The 21,948-nt window shown below is 46.4% G+C and overlaps 1 protein-coding gene across 1 annotated transcript in view; it reads right to left on the reverse strand.

Annotated features, from left to right (window-relative positions):
* The window catches only part of LOC137421197 (voltage-dependent N-type calcium channel subunit alpha-1B), a 394,582-nt gene that overhangs the window by 125,383 nt on the left and 247,251 nt on the right, over positions 1–21,948 (reverse strand). Inside the window, exons 23-26 of the mRNA XM_078771756.1 lie at positions 20,142–20,285; positions 18,723–18,853; positions 15,681–15,774; positions 282–411 (exon numbers count right to left, since the gene is read on the reverse strand). Of these exons, the coding sequence (XP_078627882.1) occupies positions 282–411; positions 15,681–15,774; positions 18,723–18,853; positions 20,142–20,285 (499 nt within the window). The remainder of the gene's footprint in view (positions 1–281; positions 412–15,680; positions 15,775–18,722; positions 18,854–20,141; positions 20,286–21,948) is intronic.

Consider the following 21,948-nt stretch of genomic DNA (forward strand, 5'->3'; position numbering starts at 1 on the left):
ACTGCTGGGTGGTGTATCAGCAGGAAGTGTGTGTGGCACCAAGTTCATGGTACAGTATTTTTTTCCCCATCATATATGAATGAATGAGTCATGAGATGACATTAACAAATGAGGTTAAAGAGGAAGTTAATCCCATGTCTACCCGCTGCAAAGCCAGTGCAAAAACATAAAACAATTACCTTGTGAGGAAAGAATTGTGAACAATGAATGAGGTAAATTAGAATGAATGATAAATGAATGAATAGTGTACATAAACGAGTGATAAATGAAGAGTGAAAGACCAGGTTTCGAGTGGACTTGGAGCTGACTGGGTCCTCAGCTGCAAGGGCAAGGCTGCTGAGAGCGATGACGGACAAGACAACTGTTTCGAACCAGCGCATGGACACCACGGCATGGCAGATTCTGCGCACACTGAACATAGACAAACTCGGATGGGCACGGAAATGGATGCACACACATGGAGACACATTCAAATGGACATGGAACACATAGTAATGGTCATGATGTGACTTTTTAATTTCCCAGCAGTTGTGGTGAACAGCGATGCAAGGTCAGAGCCCGAGACGTACAAGTATAAAACTCAACTTTCTCATGTAGTCTGTTTGCTGCTTAGATTACGATCCTCACAAGTTTCCTCTCCAAATGAAATAAGACTTTAAAGAGGAGGTAAAAATTATATACTTATACAATAACACTGTGAGCCAGCTGAATTCAGTCCACTGCAGGATGAGGAGGTCCCTCAAATCGTGTTCAGGCCTGGTTTTGGGTATACTGTATTCACCACACTTGCCAATTGTGGGTTGGCGAGGAGTTAGGGGTGATGGAAATCGAACCCACACCAGTCAGTGCAGAAAGTAACAAGTACTTAAATACTCTATCAAATTACCAGCTCTGTACAATTAAGTCCTGTTTAATAAAGTTTCCATGGCGGAATAACAACAAGCGTTACGCCTAGGTCCCCCGTCAGTGGTGACGTGAGTTGACAAAGTGGAAGACGCAAGGCGGCCATCTTGGATTTTGACGTGGTGACCCAATTTTCAATAGGGTTCTTCCTTATGCCTAGATACACCCACACATCAGATTAGAAGTTGGTACTTCGCTTATTTTTCAAGATATTCCGCTCACAAGGTTCAGACATACATAGCGTCAGACATCCATGGCAGTGGCCATCTTGGATTTTGACGTGGGTTGCACCCACACACCAAATTAGAATTCGGTCCTTCGCTTACGCACGCACGCACGCACGGACGGACGCACGGACGGACGCACACACGGACGGAGGGGAAAACCATAGCCCCCCTTTCGCTCCACGGTGCGACGGGGGACAATAAATTAAAAGGTTTGCACCATGTGTTCTGTGTACTTACTACCTATCCAAAATGACATTGTAACATTTGATGTTATGTCACGCCTTAAAGGATGTGACATTACATAACTCCAAGCCATGTTTGGCTAACATAATTTGGGGAGGAAGGTAGATTGGTGAATGCGGTAGTTCAGTTGTTGTAATGCACCAATGCAATAGAGGTAACGTTTCAGGCCTGCTCTTCCATATTCTTAATATAAGTAATATCCAACCCCCATCGACGGCCGTGCACCAGGTATGCATCCATGTTGGAATCGTCGTCCTCCTCCATGACACCAACGGAATCCATGAGTGTCGGTACAGCTGGCAGGGTGTCTAGCCAGAGTCGGCCTAGCGTCTCGTTGTGAACTAGGAAGTTTAATGACAGCCCCGTAGTTAATGAAGCATTCTTGTCTGGAGCTGTTCTCTTACCTGGTTTCAATCCTCTGCCCCACTTCACACCTCAATGTAATTGCTGTGTAATTTATTCCGCAAAAGTAAATGGTGCTCAAGATGTCAGGGTCAATATGTCAAGGTGCGCTTACCTGCACCTGTGAGTGCACCATCATTGATCAACGCATATTCTCTGAAATAAGCACTTCATCAAATATACTTTAACCTCTGTTAATGTCACACAAAAGCAGAGATTTATTAACCTGGTGGATGTAACCGTCAAGAACAGATGATGGGATGGAATGGCATTTGATGAGACGCAAGGGCCAGAGAACAACAGCCGAGGGACAACAGGAATAAAGGGAGACACCAACAATCCTGCACCATTGGGCCACCCAACGGAATGCCGTGACGTAATCTGGAATGGCAAACATTTTGAGAAAAGTCTGCTTTCAACTGGGCCAAATGTAGAAAAAGGACTTATGCCATAAGTAAATAATTATGTGGATGAAATTTGGTGAAGATGCACGAAGTGGTCAGAGAGGATATAGGAAACTGGAAAGACAAACAGCGTCATATTACTTATATAGGTAGAACAATGGGTAAACATATACACAAGGGTACCCAACAAAGTTCAACGCAGGAGGCCTATCACACCTGCACAATCATGCAAAATACCCCTCATCCACACTACTTCTAGGTATCTATCCAACACAATTTTACAACGATCTACTGACTCCACTGCCTTACGACCATCCAGGGAGACCATTCCATGCATTCACCACTCTCTGAGTGAGAGAGGCCTACCTTACAACCGTTCAGGGAGACCATTCCATGCATTCACCATTCTCTGAGTGAGAGAGGCCTACCTTACAACCGTCCAGGGATTCCAAAAAGATTTAGAATTTAGATTTAGACCATTCCATGCATTCACCACTCTCTGAGTGAGAGAACCCTGCCTTACGACCATCCAAGTAGACCATTCCATGCATTCACCACTCTGAGTAAGAGAGCCCTGCCTTACGACCATCCAGGGAGACCATTCCATGCATTCACCACTCTCTGAGTGAGAGAGTCCTACCTTACGCCCATCCAGGGAGACCATTCCATGCATTCACCACTCTCTGAGTGAGAGAGCCCTGCCTTACGACCATCCAGGGAGACAATTCCATGCATTCACCACTCTCTGAGTGAGAGAGTCCTACCTTACGCCCATCCAGGGAGACCATTCCAGGCATTCACCACTCTCTGAGTGAGAGAACCCTGCCTTACGACCATCCAGGGAGACCATTCCATGCATTCACCACTCTCTGAGTGAGAGAGCCCTGCCTTACGACCATCCAGGGAGACCATTCCATGCATTCACCACTCTCTGAGTGAGAGAGGCCTACCTTAGGACCATCCAGGGAGACCATTCCATGCATTCACCACTCTCTGAGTGAGAGAGTCCTACCTTACGACCATCGAGGGAGACCATTCCATGCATTCACCACTCTCTGAGTGAGAGAACCATGCCTTACAACCATCCAGGGAGACCATTACATGCATTCACCACTCTCTGAGTGAGAGAGCCCGGCCTTACAACCGTCCAGGGAGACCATTCCTTGCATTCACCACTCTCTGAGTGAGAGAGCCCTGCATTACGACCATCCAGAGAGACCATTCCATGCATTCATCACTCTTTGAGTGAGAGAGTCCTACCTTACGCCCATCCAGGGAGACCATTCCATGCATTCACCACTCTCTGAGTGAGACAGCCCTGCCTTACGACCATCCAGGGAGACCATTCCATGCATTCACCACTCTCTGAGTGAGAGAGCCCTACCTTACGCCCATCCAGGGAGACCATTCCATGCATTCACCACTCTCTGAGTGAGAGAACCCTGCCTTACGACCGACCGTCCATGGAAAAAACCCAGTCACACCCATTGCATTAGAAAGGTAAGACTACGATACTAAAACATGAGTTGTGTGCTTTGATTTGTAGAACAAAAAAAAGTTTACCAACTGGTCCGCCGAGATCATCCGCAATTTTGAAGTGGTCCGCAAAAAAAAAAAGATTTAGAACCACTTTTTCAACCAGATTCTCAAGGGGATGCGGCAAAGGAACACATGAAAATTAATTGTGCATATTTAAGGCCTAGATACCAAATACAAGATGCAAAAACATTTCAAACGTATCTTACTATATAAAACAAGCGTTACGCCTTGGTCCCCCGTTGGTGAAGTGATGCGAGTTGACAAAGTGGAAGACGCAAGACGGCCATCTTGGATTTTGACGTGGCGACCCAATTTTCAATAGCATTCTTCCTTATGCCAAGATACACCCACACACCAGATCAGACGTTAGTAGTTCGTTTATGTTTCAAGATATTTTGCTCACAAGGTTCAGACATATATATGGTGGCGGCCATCTTGGATTTTGACGTGGCGACCCAATTTTCAATGGCGTTCTTCCTTATGCCTAGATACACCCACACACTAGAATAGAAGTTGGTACTTCGCTTATTTTTCAAGATATTCCGCTCACAAGGTTCAGACATACATGGCGTCAGACATACATGGCGGCGGCCATCTTGGATTTTGACGTGGGTTGCACCCACACACCAAATTCGAATGCCGTCCTTCGCTTACGCACGCACGTACGCACACACGGACGGACGGACGGGAAAACCATAGTCCCCGTTTCGCTCCGCGGTGCGACGGGGGACAATACTGCGACGTGCGACGGGGGACAATTGACTGTCTTTCCGTCGTGGTCCCCCTGTGCTGTCTTTTCCTCGCGGTCCCCCTGTGCTGTCTTTCCCTCGCGGTCCCCCTGTGCTGTCTTTCCCTCGCGGTCCCCCTGTGCTGTCTTCCCCTCGTGGTCCCCCTGTGCTGTCTTTCCCTCGCGGTCCCCCTGTACTGTCTTTCCCTCGCGGTCCCCCTGTGCTGTCTTTCCCTCGCGGTCCCCCTGTGCTGTCTTTCCCTCGCGGTCCCCCTGTGCTGTCTTTCCCTCGCGGTCCCCCTATGCTGTCTTTCCCTCACGGTCCCCCTGTACTGTCTTTCCCTCATGGTCCCCCTGTACTGTCTTTCCCTCGCGGTCCCCCTGTGCTGTCTTTCCCTCGCGATCTCCCCCTGTGCTGTCTTTCCCTCGCGGTCCCCCTGTACTGTCTTTCCCTCGCGGTCCCCCTGTGCTGTCTTTCCCTCGTGGTCCCCCTGTGCTGTCTTTCCCTCGTGGTCCCCCTGTGCTGTCTTTCCCTCGCGGTCCCCCTGTGCTGTCTTTCCCTCGCGGTCCCCCTGTGCTGTCTTCCCCTCGTGGTCCCCCTGTGCTGTCTTTCCCTCGCGGTCCCCCTGTACTGTCTTTCCCTCGCAGTCCCCCTGTGCTGTCTTTCCCTCGCGGTCCCCCTGTGCTGTCTTTCCCTCGCAGTCCCCCTGTGCTATCTTTCCCTCGCGGTCCCCCTGTGCTGTCTTTCCCTCGCGGTCCCCCTGTGCTGTCTTTCCCTCGCAGTCCCCCTATGCTATCTTTCCCTCACGGTCCCCCTGTACTGTCTTTCCCTCATGGTCCCCCTGTACTGTCTTTCCCTCGCGGTCCCCCTGTGCTGTCTTTCCCTCGCGGTCCCCCTGTGCTGTCTTTCCCTCGCGGTCCCCCTGTGCTGTCTTTCCCTCGCGGTCCCCCTGTGCTGTCTTTCCCTCGCTGTCCCCCTGTGCTATCTTTCCCTCGCGGTCCCCCTGTGCTGTCTTTCCCTCGCGGTCCCCCTGTGCTGTCTTTCCCTCGCAGTCCCCCTATGCTATCTTTCCCTCACGGCCCCCCTGTACTGTCTTTCCCTCATGGTCCCCCTGTACTGTCTTTCCCTCGCGGTCCCCCTGTGCTGTCTTTCCCTCGCGGTCCCCCTGTGCTGTCTTTCCCTCGCGGTCCCCCTGTGCTGTCTTTCCCTCGCGGCCCCCTGTGCTGTCTTTCCCTCGCGGTCCCCCTGTGCTGTCTTTCCCTCGCGGTCCCCCTGTGCTGTCTTTCCCTCACGGTCCCCCTGTGCTGTCTTTCCCTCGCGGTCCCCCTGTGCTGTCTTTCCCTCGCGGTCCCCCTGTGCTGTCTTTCCCTTGCGGTCCCCCTGTGCTGTCTTTCCCTCGCGGTCCCCCTGTGCTGTCTTTCCCTCGCGGTCCCCCTGTGCTGTCTTTCCCTCGCGGTCCCCCTGTGCTGTCTTTCCCTCGCGGTCCCCCTGTGCTGTCTTTCCCTCGCGGTCCCCCTGTGCTGTCTTTCCCTCGTGGTCCCCCTGTGCTGTCTTTCCCTCGCGGTCCCCCTGTGCTGTCTTTCCCTCGCGGTCCCCCTGTGCTGTCTTTCCCTCGCGGTCCCCCTGTGCTGTCTTTCCCTCGCGGTCCCCCTGTACTGTCTTTCCCTCGCGGTCCCCCTGTGCTGTCTATCCCTCGTGGTCCCCCTGTGCTGTCTTTCCCTCGTGGTCCCCCTGTGCTGTCTTTCCCTCGCGGTCCCCCTGTGCTGTCTTTCCATTGCGGTCCCCCTGTGCTGTCTTTCCCTCGCGGTCCCCCTGTGCTGTCTTTCCCTCGTGGTCCCCATGTGCTGTCTTTCCCTCGCGGTCCCCCTGTGCTGTCTTTCCCTCGCGGTCCCCCTGTACTGTCTTTCCCTCGCGGTCCCCCTGTGCTGTCTTTCCCTCGCGGTCCCCCTGTGCTGTCTTTCCCTCGTGGTCCCCCTGTGCTGTCTTTCCCTCGCGGTCCCCCTGTGCTGTCTTTCCCTCGCCGTCCCCCTGTGCTGTCTTTCCCTCATGGTTGTCAGCTCTTTCACGAGCCTCAATTCAGTATACAAAAACCCCCCCAAAAACACAAAAAAAAACGCAATTCTCTGTGTGTATGTATACCATCTTTAGAGGCCATTTTTCCCCGCAGAGAAGGGGTTGGCCTTTTTTGGGTCCCCTTTTTGAAGCAATGTTTTATGGCCGGATGCCCTTCCTGTCGCCAACCCTGTTAGTTGCCCTTTGCGACACACAGGGAATTACTAGTGAGCTGGTACTCAAATTGCCGACCTCGGAAGGATGACAGGATGAGTCAACCCCCCTGGCGTTTATTCAGTGATTGACCGGGATTCGAACCCAGGATCCTAGGATCCCAAGGCGGCACCCTAACTGCTAAGCCAACACTTGAGTTGTTAGGGTTAGTTTCAACAAGCGTTACGCCTAGGTCCCCCGTCGGTGAAGTGATGCGAGTTGACAAAGTGGAAGACGCAAGGCGGCCATCTTGGATTTTGACGTGGCGACCCAATTTTCAATAGCGTTCTTCCTTATGCCTAGATACACCCACACACCAGATTAGAAGTTGGTACTTCGCTTATTTTTCAAGATATTCCGCTCACAAGGTTCAAACATACATGGCGGCGGCCATCTTGGATTTTGACGTGGCGACCCAATTTTCAATAGGGTTCTTCCTTATGCCTAGATACACCCACACACCAGATTATAAGTTGGTACTTCGCTTATTTTTCAAGATATTTCGCTCACAAGGGTCAGACATATATATGGTGGCGGCCATCTTGGATTTGGACGTGGCGAACCAATTTTAAGTAGCGTTCTTCCTTATGCCGAGATACACCCACACACCAAATTAGAAGTTGGTACTTCGCTTATTTTTCAAGATATTCATCTCACAAGGTTCAGACATACATGGTGGCGGCCATCTTGGATTTTGACGTGGCGACCCAATTTTCAAGATACACCCACACACCAGATTAGAAGTTGGTACTTCGCTTATTTTTAAAGATATTCAGCTCACAAGGTTCAGACATACATGGCATCAGACATACATGGCGGCGGCCATCTTTGATTTTGACGTGGGTTGCACCCACACACCAAATTCGAATGCGGTCCTTCGCTTACGCACGCACGCACGCCCGCACGCACGCACACACGCATGCACGGATTGGACGGACGGGAAAACCATAGTCCCCCTTTCGCTCCGCGGTGCGACGGGGGACAATAACGCAATTCTCTGTGTGTATGTATACCATCTTTCGAAGCCATTTTTCCCCGCAGAGCAGGGGTTGGCCTTTTTTTGGGTCCCCTTTTTGAAGCAATGTTTTATGGCCGGATGCCCTTCCTGTCGCCAACCCTGTTGGTTGCCCTTTGCGACACACAGGGAATTACTAGTGAGCTGGTACTCAAATTGCCGACCTCGGAAGGATGACAGGATGAGTCAACCCCCCTGGCGTTTATTCAGTGATTGACCGGGATTCGAACCCAGGATTCTAGGATTCCAAGGCGGCACCCTAACTGCTAAGCCAACACTTGAGTTGTTAGGGTTGGGGTTAGTTTCAACAAAGAGGGAGGACACCAGGCTTTCTCTTTCTCTGTGTGTATAACACACCGTTTAGAGGCCATTTTTCCCCGCAAAGCGGGGGTTGGCCTTTTCGGGGACCGTGGTAGTTGTTGTTTTTTGGTCCCCTTTTTGAAGCAATGTTTTACGGCCGGATGCCCTTCCTGACGCCAACCCTTTTTGCCGCCTTCAACGACAAACAGGGAATTACCAGTGAACTGGTACTCAATTAGCCGACCTCGGAAGGATGACAGGCTGAGTCAACCCCCCTGGCGTTAATTCAGCAATCGACCGGGATTCAAACCCAGGATCCTAGGTAATCCTAAGCCGGCACCCTAGCCGCTAGCCCAACACCAGGGATAACACTGTGTGTATGAACTTTGATAATTATAGAATTGTAAACGGCTTGGCCAATCTTCATCAAATTTTGCACACGTGCTGGGGGTTCCCAGGGCCAGGTCATGAGCACAAAATAATCCCCACTTACGATTTTCACCTGAACACGTGGCACAGTGCAAGTAGTTTACTGACCCCTGCTGGAGAGAGGGGGGATTACTAGCCACGGTGAACATGTATGGCAAAAAGCACTTTTTTATCAGTCACAACATGACCAACTACGACCTTGGTAAAATGAAGACCAAAATAATTAAAACCCTGCCATCCGACAAGCCAGTGAGGATAAATAAATAATTATCTGCCATCTGAAGGCAGAGTGGGGAACTTATACTCCATTGAAGGAATCTTCCATCCAAAAGTTGAGTTACAACATGTGGTTTCTTCCTCTGGTAGACAGAACAAAAATATCTAATGATGCAACGTTTTACATTCTACAACTAGTGAGAAAATGTGATTCTTGTTGCGAGATATTATATATACTCCCTACAGAAGCAGCCATGGGGGTTATGTTATTATCCTTATTCAAAAGTGTAATTCAAAATACCTCGCCAAAATGCCTCCCACTGCGTAATTGAAAACGCCTCACTGGAATACTCCACTGGAAAGGGTGAGTACTTATAATACCCTCTCCCACCTTGAGAGCCCTACACGATGCACATTTACATAGAGAATTTGGGTTGTCCCATTCACCACCCACAAGATCACCGGCGTTGAAATAAATAATCACCCCTATGCTTTACTTGGGGTCATGCTGATCCTATGTAGCTAGCCTGGATGTAATCGGCCTATAACTGTAGGAGGAGTAGCATGACAAAAAAAACAAACAGAACACGATACTTGTGAAATCCCTAAAACAAATTTGACCTCAAAATAATTTAGGTTGAATTCAGTGACCTGATATGCAAATCCTGTTCAAATTTCAGGTAAATCGGATGAAAATTGAGGATTTTAGAAATTCGACAAAGTTGTTAACCTTTGGCTTACGTTAACATTTTGACCTCAAAATCAATAGTGTTTTCCCTTATGACTAACTCGACCATTTGGTGAAGTTTCGTGAAGATTGGTTTAAAATTGTGACCTGTAGGCGATTGACATACAGGCAAACAAACAGACAGACAGACAGACAGACAGACGGGCAGACACAGAATAACACACGCGACCAACCAAGATACTTGAAAGATCTTCGATCTTCGCAAGTAACAAACAAACACACACCGGTCTGTGATTTATATTTTGTAGTGATATTTATTTCGTCAGTATGTGTGCTTAGACAGGTCCCTGTGAACCTACTATCTATTACATACGCAACGCATGTCTATTCACATGGAGTACGATACATTTAACTAAACAAATACTTACAAAATAACTACCGCTATACTATAGATTCCTTAAACCCTAAGGTTTTACGATGGATTACTATAGATTCCTTAACCCATAACAGTCGAAACTGCACGAACTGTGAGAAATAATGTCCATCTGTCACATGAGAACATTACCTGTATTTACTGCCTCACCAATTAGGAGGTGAGTTTGCGGTCGGGTGTCAAATACAGTCTTTTACCTCTGACCTTAGAACCAGTCTTTAAAATAGAAAATCTTTAAAGTAAACTGTAACGGTTTTCTCAGAATCTTCTCCATAAAATTTGCCTGAAATAATAATGATCTTTACAAGAAAAATAGGCATCAGCTGGAAACCTAATGAATCGTGATCACGTGGTACCTTCTCAAGATAAGAAACGGCAAATGTATTGGGAATGACTGGAAAAATCATTTGTGGATGTAACATGTCAGGGGAACAGTCGAGACCAGAAGCCGTTTCTCTGGTCATTGTATCTCAAGATTACAGACAATGAAGCAAGTTGGGACTTTTACATTATTAGTATTCACTAATTACTCTTCTTTATTATAATAATAATAATAATTCATTTATTTTGTAAAGCGCTTTTCAAGAAGCCCAAAGGCGCTTTGACAGAGTGCAAAACATAATGCATAACAATACATGAAAACAACAATTGCAAAAAGACAAGAATCAATAGGGAAATATTTAAAGCAAAAGGAGGTTCTACCTCATATGATACAAGCATTATGATATGACTAGGGCATGCCCGTACTATATCTATATCTAAAATTATATCCCCCCCCTCTATTTACATGAAATGGTTTGGTCCAAAGCGAACGGCTTGCGAGTGGTGACAATCCCCCCCCCTCTATTTACATGCAATGGTTTGGTCCAAAGCGAACGGCTTCCGGAGTTTGGTAAAGAAATCGCCATCGCGTGCACAAACGCGCAGGAAAGCGAATGAATCGCAAATTCGTTTTTATTAGTTGTAAAACATAGTTTAACGCCAACATAGTTTGCAAACGTGAAATAAATGAATACGCTCTCAAATGTGCCATCCGAGGCAGAGTGTGCCCGCCACGTTCGGCACACGCGATCGTTCGCTGCTCTCTGATTGGTTGAATCGTTTTTTGGACATAGCTCGGTAAGTAATTGTCCGATTAATATGAAACCTTGAAAAGGCACATCCTCGGGTCCCCAGCAATATACCTGGCAAGTTAAAAGTATATCGGACCCGTGGTTGTCGAGAAACAGCGGTCACAGACAAACGTACAGACAGACAGACAGAGATTACTGGAATTATAGATAGATAGCATTATGATACATTATGATTCAAGCAAAAGCATTATGATACAAGTAAATTTCTTTAGTGAGTATTAATTAGTTACAATTGTTGAAAGATCGAAAGTTGGTAATGCTACCTTTGAAAGAGTAAATAAAAATAATTTTTTTGGACTGTTGTTAAAATGATGACAATGAATTATTAAAACAAGAAGCACCCGCTCCTTGTGCCAGTCACCATAATTAACAAACAAAGTTGCCAGTCGGCAACCACAACGCCGCCGAGCTGTGGCATCACACTGCTGCCTCAGGATCGCAATCAACCCCACTGAACCATGATGTGACACTGCTGCCTTGGGATCACAATCAATGTCACGCTGTAGCAAACAGGAGCCAATAAGGATCCCCCGCGTGGGGTATAAAAGTGTGTAGCGACCCTTGCCCCTGGAACTCCGCATCCAATGAACTCTGCTCCCTCAAAGCCATGCCTGGCCCAGGAAGCTTAAAAGCATTAGCGCGGCTCAGTTCACCACTGCTCATGTGCAGTTCACCACTGCTCATCTCATCAGAAGAAAAGCTTCCTGCCTGGTTGTGCTGAGGGAATTGACTGAGCTGGGACAAGCTGTGCTGACCTGGGACGAATTGCGCTGCCCTGATATGAGTTGCGCTGACACGAGACAAGCGGCGCGGGGCGAGACAAGCACGAGGGCAAAGACTTCAGCACACAGCAGTTCCACACTGACTTCACAATCTTTTCTTACTTTCTCTAAGAACCCCTAATCGTCTACTTTGGACGCACAAGAGAAAGAGAATCAACGATTATGAAAGAGCAATCAACAATTTGCCTCTTGACCCATCTGAGCGAGGAACTCACTTGCACCTCACACCTTTGCTCGAAGCCTACATTATCACTAGCATCGCATCGACACCCCATGGTCCTCACTTCCTCCCCCACCCCCTCTTTTTCCTACCCTCCATATGGGGATCGACACAGCTCCGCTTTCTCTGTGAGGTAAGCCAGGGGCCAAAGCTTCTGTAAGCTCTGTTCAGGAAGCTTCTGTAAGGTAAGCCAAGCTCTGTTCTGCTTCTTATCCCCTTATGTCTTTCTAATCTACCTTCCGGTTAGATGGCAGAACCTGCCTTTTGTGTCTAGTCATAACGCCTAGTGTGTGCATAATTATACGGGAAGTTCGGCCCCACTACTTAGCTCCGAGATAGCCGACTCACTCTCACCCAAATATTTGACAGGGTGCCGAGTCGAGAGTGTGGGTCTTCATTTGGGAACACTAAGCCACCAGTAACAACAACATGCATTTTAAAGGCCATTTTCCCTGCTAGAGCGGGGGTTAGCCTTGCGGTCCCCATGACAATCTTCTCCATTTTGCCCTATTTTCTGCATCTCTCCTTGTTAACCCCCTTGCCCGCATTTCTTCTTCCACCATCTTTAACCAAGTCTTTATCGGTCTTCCCCGTCTTCTACTTCCTTCTACATTCATTTCCATCACTCTTCTCAACCAGTCACTTTCATCCTTCCTCAACACATGACCAAACCATCTCAACCTGTTCCTCTTCACAGCATCAATCACAGGCTCTATTCCCATCATCTTTCGCAATTCATCATTTGTCTTCCTCTCTCTCAACGATACTCTGCACATCCGTCGAACCATTCGCATTTCCACCCTTTCCAACCTTCGTTGCTGCTCTACGTTCATTACCCATGTCTCGCTCCCATAAATCATAACACTTCTCACACATGCAGCATACACCTTTCCCTTCAGCTTCAACGACACTCCCCTCATCATCAGCACGCCACTCAATTCCCGAAACTTCTTCCATGCACATCTCACTCGAGCAACCGTTGCCGAGTCTGATCCACCTTCTCCATTCAGCATGTCTCCGAGGTAGCAAAATGTTTTCACACCTTCCAGCTTCACGCCGTCTCCAAGATCCAACTCAACATTTCCTCCATCTGCAGCTCCCTCTGTGCACACCTTACATTTGAATGTAGCTGCCACACTGGTTAATGACCCTCTCAGACCACTACATTTTTGATGAACCCACTCAGCGCACATTGTACACTGAATGGAGTTCACTCCGACACCCTTCCTACACACAGCACAGGGCCACTTCCCAGTTCTTTCCACCTCACCACATGCTTTACCACTTGCCATCACCTTCGTCTTTCCGATATTCACCTTCAGACCTTTTGTCTCCATACATTCCTTCCACGTGTTCATCTTTTCCTTCAGTCCATCCATACTTTCCGCAATCAACACCAGATCATCTGCATACAACAACTCCCACGGTAAACCCTCCTTTACGTTCTGAGCCAGCACCTCCATCACAGCTACAAATAGTAGTGGACTTAGTACCGACCCCTGATGCACTCCCACCTTCACCTCAAACTCACCACTGTTCCCGTCCTTCGTCCTTACAGCTGTGCGCGCTCTTTTGTACATTGCCATCACTACTCTGATCAACCATTCCTCCACTCCTAACTTCCTCAATGCCCATGTCAATACTTTGCGTGGAACCAGATCGAATGCTTTCTCCAGATCAACAAACCCAAGAAACAACTTCTTCCTCTTCTCCATGTACTTCGCCTGCAACTGCCTCACAATGAAAAGCGCGTCTGTCGTTCCTCTTCCTGGCATAAATCCAAACTGCATTTCGTCGATCTTCACTTTCTTCCTTATCCTCCTCTCCAACACCCTTTCCAATACCTTCATTCCATGCTCCAATAACTTTATCGCTCGGTACGAGCCACACTCCAGAGGGTCACCTTTCCCCTTGTATAGAGGGACGAGGGTACTCAGTTCCCAATCCACTGGAATGCGGCCTTCTTTCACCACCAGATTACAGATCTCTGTCATTCTCTTCACACCCCAACTTCCTGCTGCCTTCAACATATCTCCCACAACTCCCGTCGGCCCTCCCGCTTTTCTACCCTTCATTGCTTTTATCGCTTCCTCAACTTCCTTCTCAGTTATCTTCTCTGCCGGTCCTAAAACTGGGTTACTCTCTATGTTGCCATCCCATTCATTCTCTGTATTCAACAGCATTTCCATATATCTTTTCCATCTTCCTTTAATTCCATTTGGGTCGACAACGATTTGTCCCACTTCATCCTTCAAGCAACTCACCCCCATCACATCACACCTCTCTTTCGCTATCTGCTTTGCAATCCTGAATACTGCTTTCTGACCCTCTTCCGAATCCAAGCGTTCTCCGAACATTTTCCTACATGCCTCCTGCGCCTTTGCTACCTCTTTCTTTGCAGCCTTCCTGGCTGCCTTATAACTTTCATGCTCTGCTGTTTCTGCTCCCGTACCCTTCGCCTTCTGCCACTCCTTGAACTTCTTCCTCTTCTCGTCAATCCTCTTTCCAACTTCATCATCCCACCACCATGTTTCCGAGTGCCTCAGTGGTCCTTTTGTCCATCCACATACCTCACCAACGGCTAAGGTAACGTGCTTTAATTGGATGTGAGACCCTGCTAGGTCTGGTGGCTTCAACCGTCGTCTGCGGTTGCTGAGCAACACATCGGGCCGCGGAGTTATCCGTGGCTGACAGCTTCAGGATCGGAGGTCGAGCGACAGATCTGAGTGACCCTCCCGTGTATCGAAGCTCGCTCGCTCCGAACCCGTAAAAATACATTGCGATTATATATCTCGGATAATTCCAATTGCACGCCCTCCTCCCAAAGGAAGAAAATGCCAAGATGGGCTTAATTATTTTTTCAAAACTTGATGGAATAAACAACACTTGCACATGCACAACTTCAGGGTGCCCTCATTAATCCATGAAAGTTCAGCTTCCAAGGTCAAATCCTCCCAGAGGAGTAGATGGTACATACATACACTTGCTCCATCTACAACTATAAATGTCCATCTGTTTTCCTGCTTGTGCGTTACATATACACTCCTACACCTCTTCAGGTTGTACCAAACTGGCAAACACCCAGGAAAAATATGGGGTATACTTCCTCGCTGTTGCAGTTGGTTTAAATAGCGCCACCTTCGGTGAAGTTGAGCGCTGCAGGATGGATTGAATTTCCCCGGACAACTGTCTGACTGTCATGTTGTGTGATTATTCTTGCTACCACCATGGTTAGCTTTCCCCGTCACTAGGGATGGGTACTTTTGCTAGTTATATATAGATTTCCTTCAGTGTTGTTTGGTTAATAGTCATATATTAGTTGTTAATACAAAAATAAATACGTTTTTCAACCCCCTGCAGCAAGCCTGTTGAAGTTTGTTTAAATCAGTGTATTATTGTGCTCTGTCCTTTGAAGTGCATCTTGAGGAGGTCATTCTTGATACCTATGCATATCTGCTGGCTGATGTTTTGAAAACAAATTACAGACATCCCAAGTTGCCTCTGTCTACATTGTCCAGGTTAATTACACCAGTCTGTACAGAGAGGCAAACTCTACAAAATGACACAATAATAAAAACAATGTAGTTATTTAACCATAAACGCCTTTGTAAATGCTTAAAATATAAATAATTGCAACTCAAGAACACTCTCTACTCCCATCCATAATTATACCCAGCAACATTTATCAAGTCTTTGGTAAATACTACGTTAATGGGATATGATTGCAGGTGGTTCTTTGCAACTGTCACTTACAGATGATCAGACTTGAACAGAAACATGGACTTGTAGGGAGGCACCGGTTGAGAGGTAGAATTCTCTTCCTCTTCCCATTTTTCCCTACCTCCTCCTTTAGAAAACAACAAAGCGCATAAACAGGAATGGAGCATGAGGATCAAAAAGATACAATACACAAAGTGATGAACACCTCAATCACAAATGAAGATTACTCATCGGTTGAATCATATAGAACATGGGTCTTCCTTGCTTGGAAACTATACTAGTTAGCAGTGCCTTCATTATTGAATACTTTCCCTATGCTTTATTATGGAGATGATTAAGAGATTGATTAGAGATGCCCAAAGTGAGGTATAATTATACCAAACTGAATCCCACTGGAAATTCAATAAATTGTCATGACATTTTTTTTGTGTGTGTACAAGATCGAGGCTCGTGTAAGAGCTAATATTAATCACAAAAAGACAAACTGACACATAAAACATAAGATAAAGGGAGCGGGAGACAAGATGGGGAGAGAGAGGGAAGGACACAAGTACAACATTTGAGAGCAGGGACATCGGGAGATCTGTGGGAGGGAGAGGGCTTGGGGGGGAGGAGGCATGGGAAGGAGGGGGGGGGTGGGTGGAAGAGGTATAAAACACATGGACACTGTTAGGACTTCCAGGAAAGAAGTCGGTATTTAAAAAAAAGTGGATCTGGGGAGAATTAACGGGGGTAGAAAAGATCAAGGTTTTGGATGGGGGAAGATAAGAGATGGTGGTGAACAGCTGTTTTAAAGACCTGGAGGGAGGAGTGGGATGGAAGAGAGTGAGGGAGTTTGTTCCAGAGGCGGGAGAAAAGAGGAATGAAGGAGTGAAGGTGAGCAGAGAGTCTTGATTTGGGCAGTATCACGAGAAGAGGGTTGCTGGCAGATCTTGTGCGACCTGTAGGAATATTTGGGGGACACAGCACAGACAGAGCTGGGGGAGCTAGGCCGGAGAGGAGTCGGTAGAAGACAGAAAGACCACCAACCTGCTAGCGGTGAATGAGTGAAAATGACCTCATCAAGAAAGGCGAGGGCCTAAGATTGTTTTACTGGAAGATTTACTGAAGATTATTTTAAAGACATGGAAATTTCCATAACAGCGAAACCTTCATGTGAAGTATGTTGATATGAGTACATTCAGATACTTCATACCATTATCGAATTAAACAGTTGGAAATAAATAAAAACAATAAGAGGATGTCAGTTAAAAATTAAGTATCCACATTGATATCAGAGCAAGATGGATATAAACTAGGATTACCATACCTGCGGTTTTCCCAGAGAATGACCTCTTTTTCGTTCATTAAATCTACATCTGGCCGGACTTTTAAAATATCTAAAAATGTCCTGGTTTCGCCTTTTTTATTTGGCATTTTCAAAGGGATAAATTTTAAGATTTGGGATACTTTTCACCTTATACGGTTAAACCATTTTTGTACATTTCTTATGGTGATAAAATGTGTTTGGTTATGTGATGTTTGGACCGGAGATAGCTTGGTACATGTCTGTACTACTCCGTCATGGCGTAATGGATGTGTTCAATCATCACGCGTTCACTCCCTGTCCAACCTCACAGTGAGAGAGTTCAGTGGCGTGTTCACTCAGTGTCATTTCTGAGTCCGTACCATATACATTTGTTTATCTTCTTTTTAATGTCAAAAGAAAAGTGCAAATTCGCTGCAGAACTAAAGACAATATTCCCGTGTTTTCAAAGTGGTCGAGAAGAGTGGGAACCGGGTGCTTGGTAATGTAGAGCTGGTACGTACATATCTGTGGCAAATAAAGGTGATATTGATTTACAATCTCATGTGGACTCAGACATGGACAAGAAAGCAGTTTGAGGAGAGTTCATCATCCTCAACAGCAAAATTAAGGACTGCTGAAACAAAATGACTCAGTACATGTAAAGAGGTAATACTGAAATTTGAATAATTATAACATTGATTTTGAGGCCATAAAACTTGTTGTTATTTATAAATACTCAATGCAGAACACAGTCCTTGGCACACCTGAGCCCCTCACCACATACAAGGCTTTCTTCCGCAGCTCAATGGAATACTGTTCTCCCCTCTGGGCTGGTGCTCCTGCCTCACCCCTAGCTCGGCTTCACGCTGTTGAAACCAAAGCTTTCAGAATCATTGGAATCTCCCGCGATGAAGCTGATTCTGAGGGCCTTTCTCTCTCTCACCGCAGGCAGGTTGGTGGTCTTTCTGTCTTCTACCGACTCCTCTCCGGCCTTGCTCCCCCAGCTCTCTCTGGGCTCTGTCCCCCAAATATTCCTACAGGTCGCACAAGATCTGCCTGCAACCCTCTTATGGTTAAACTGCCAAAATCAAGACTCTCTGCTCACCTTCACTCCTTCATTCCTCTTTTCTCCCACCTCTGGAACAAACTCCCTCACTCTCTTCAATCCCACTCCAACCCTTCAGGTCTTTAAAGCAGCTGTTCACCACAATCTCTTATCTTCCCCCATCCAAGACCTTGATATTTTCTACCCCCGTTAATTTACCCCAGATCCACTTTTCTGAAATACCAACTTCTTTCCTGGATGTCCTAGCTGTGTCTATGTGTTTTTTTTTACCTCTCCCACCACTCCCCCCCTTCCAGTGCCTCCTCCCCCCAAGCCCTCTCCCTCCCACAGATCTCCCGATGTCCCTGCTCTCAAATGTTGTACATGTGTGCTTCCCCCTCTCTCCCCACCTTGTCTCCGGCTCCCATTATTATGTCTTATGTGTCCGTTTGTTTTTTTTGTCATTAATGTTAGCTCTTACACGAGCCTCGATCTTGTATACAAAAAAAGAAGAAAAAAGTATCTATACAGTATAACACATAAATACAACATTAATTGGTAGATACTGATACAGATACACCCCCCACCACTCTTTTACTTATTAATTTATTGTCCTCTGTGTCCTTTTTTAAATATCAAATATGGTAACCCTATATAAACACGTTAGACCATCACACATCACAACATTGTAAAAATGCCCAAAACCACCCTTGCTGTTCAAGATCAAAGACCATACACAAACCTTCCTGCAGGAGCAGAGGGCAAGGTGGAACAGTGCTCGGTGACGGTTGCCTTGCTATTAGTCGGCTGTTCCACTGATTGTCGGCCACTTCAGGACGAGGCTCTGAAGCTACTTGTGTGGGTGGTACTGTCCTGGATGGAGTAGATTGATATTTGTAAGATGTAGTTTAGTAGGATGATGTGCATTTGTTTTTCCTGTCTACTATACTACTATGGGAGGGTGCACTGATGTTTGAATAAATGTGGTTATGGTCTTGAATGAGCTTTATGTGGTTATGTTTTATATACCCAATCTAGGCTCATGGAAGGGTGAGGTGAGAAAGAAGTGGTACTAATACGTGGATGTAACAAGTAATGGAATAGACAAGTTAGAAAATGAGGGCAGAAAAGGAAGGAAATGTAGTTACCTGGGTGAGTTGGAGGGGTGGGGAAGAGTGGCACAATTTATGGGAACAAGAGTGGTTTTATACACCACCAAATACATGTTTTGAAAACGTGCTAACAATAAGCAAGTTTGAGAAACAATGGCAGCCAATTCATATCTTATGGGGTGCCGGAGTGTACTGCGAAGGCTGAACCGATGGGAGTTGTAATTATTTGGGCAGGTGCAGCTCACAAAATCTTAACAATGTTAACACGAGAGTCTCAGAGTGAAAATTCCAAGATTCCTTAACATGATATAAATCAGAAGATTGAAACAAACACATGTGCAAATAGAAACCAGCACAGCCAGTTTCAGCAAAAAATAAATAAATGTGTATATACATTTTTTAAATCCATGGTCTAAGGCTTGTAATGGAGCTGCCGCAAGCAAACACACACACACACACACACACACACACACACACACACACACACACACACACACACACACACACACACACACACACACACGAGAAAAACACTGGACGCAGCCACTGAGCTTGGGGGAAGTACCGTCACTTCCCGGGACACTCTGAGTACCTGCGACATCATAATAGTGACGCTTTTCTCACCGTACTCAGCGGGGCATTTCCTCAAGAGGAATTCCCTCCTCCCCATGGATGCCAACTGATGGGGCTTTTCCATGCTCTATCCTTTTAAGTGCTGAACGTTAAGCATGGAAGCAGCACGTACCATTTTTGAAGTCTTTGGTATGACTTGAACCGGTCTAAACCAGATGGGTGTTTTTTAGGAGACACCATCTCCTTACTGGATGTCTGTTGGCTCCCTATGGGATCTCATCCGCCCTTTGCCAGGTGTTGATTTTAGTCCTGGCAGGGTGTCACAGTCACCCTCCCCACTAGTAAAGCCAGTGAGGGGTATCGGTTCAGTTGCCGACAACCCGACCATGCGGCAGGTAGCACTGTGTTACGTTACCAGTGGCATTTCCAAAAGACTGACCTGACAAAAATGTATTTGTTCTGCTCCATTCTCTCACCTTCCCCAATCTTCGTTTTTGTTTCCGCTGGAGGTGGGAGGTACCACTTGACCCTCCTCTCCATTGATTCTCTCAACACTTCTCCCTGAGTCTTCCTTTTTTTCTCGGTGTTGGCTATTTTCTCTTTGACTCTCACCCTCACACCTGAGAGGAACAGGTAAATGTCACTCCAGAATGTCACTGTCACCTGATTGCATGCTCTATTTTATCTGCTAAAGTGAGCCAAATTTTGTCTGATCACAGATTTTTTGTCACTGATCTACACATAATACCCCATAATATCAAAGTGGATTTTTAAAATAGAAGTTTCTTCAAAATGATCAAAAATTAAAAAGCTGAAATGTCATTGAGTCAATAAGTATTCAACTCCTTTACTATGACACTCCAAATTGATTTATACAAGGTAAACCAACAAAAACAGACAACATAAAAATTGACGCAAATACACCAATAACAGGAGCTAGAAAACGAAGCATTATACAAATACCTCGGAGTAGAAGAGGGCCACTAAATATGTCATAAACAAATGCGCTAAACAATTGCCAAATAATACCTGTGTAAGAAGGGAAGAGGCTGATCCTGAAAACATACCCTTCTCCAGGGAACAGAACCAAAGCCATAAACCAGCTCACAGTACCAGTATTCCAGTACAAGTATATACGAATACGTAGAAAGTACAACAGACTACTGAATCCAATTTGTTAGCAAACATGAAAACAACAAACCAGAGAAGGTATCCTTAACTCACCTTGCAAAAAAAAATCCAAAGGCAGGTGTGAATGAAAGATGTCACAAAATAAACCGAAATGAGTACAGCCCTGACAATTGCAAAAAAGAAAAATATCAAACAAACTATCAAAAGATATACACCAATAACTGGGAAAATGGTAAAAGATCAGGAAGGTATAAAAAAGAGTTGGACATATTTGGAGTAGACAAAGAAGGCTCTTTGGAATGGCTAAGAAGAGGTCAGCTCAACTAGGATGGAGAACGAAACCTAAGGGGTAGGGGTGGAAAAAGCACACAAAGCGCAGAAGGTGCCAATCCAGAAAGGAGGCGATAGAAGACAAAAAAAACACTGAGTTGTCTCCGATGTGACAGTAATAGGCCCAGGGATTCAGTCTCATCGCGGGGGATTCCAATGACTTTGAAGACCTTGGTTTCCACGGCATCAAAATGAGCAAGGTTTGAGGCAGGAGTGCTCGCCCAGCAGGGAGAGGAAAATATGATCAAGCTGGAGATGAAGGCCTTGTATAAGTACTGTTTATACAATTCAGATGTGCCAAGGAAAACGTTTGTACGATGGAGGATGACCAGTCGGCTTGATTTGGAGGCCAACTTAGATATGCGATTTACCCAAGAAAGATCATGGCTGATGGTGAGGCCCAAAGGTTTGAGTGACTGAACTTCTTCAAGCGTATTATTAAGGAAGTGGATGTGAGGGTTCACCAGAGGGTCTTTCCAGAGAACAGAGTGAGAGTGTGAGATTTGTCAGGATTGAAAGAAGTATTGTATATTGAAGGAAGATTGAAAGAAGAAGCAGAGATTTTCCAGAGAGTCAGGGAGATCAGCGTAAGGACTAATAGCGTAAGGACTCGACTTTGTTATCCCTTTTACGCCGCACCCAGTGACCCGAAGCCCACGGCACTAATGGATTTACGATCTACGAACCGCACTCTTTGTTTATCACGTACAGACATACTTGAAAAATCTGAATTAGCCGACGTTGGGGCCCAAAAGCATCCGATTAACTGCCGATACGACGCCATCTTACGACGCCATCGTATTGGCGTCTGCTGGGCGAAAG

Source organism: Myxine glutinosa, chromosome 2, assembly GCF_964187855.1.
Source record: "Myxine glutinosa chromosome 2, kmMyxGlut1.1, whole genome shotgun sequence".
NCBI classification, from domain to species: Eukaryota; Metazoa; Chordata; class Myxini; order Myxiniformes; family Myxinidae; genus Myxine; species Myxine glutinosa.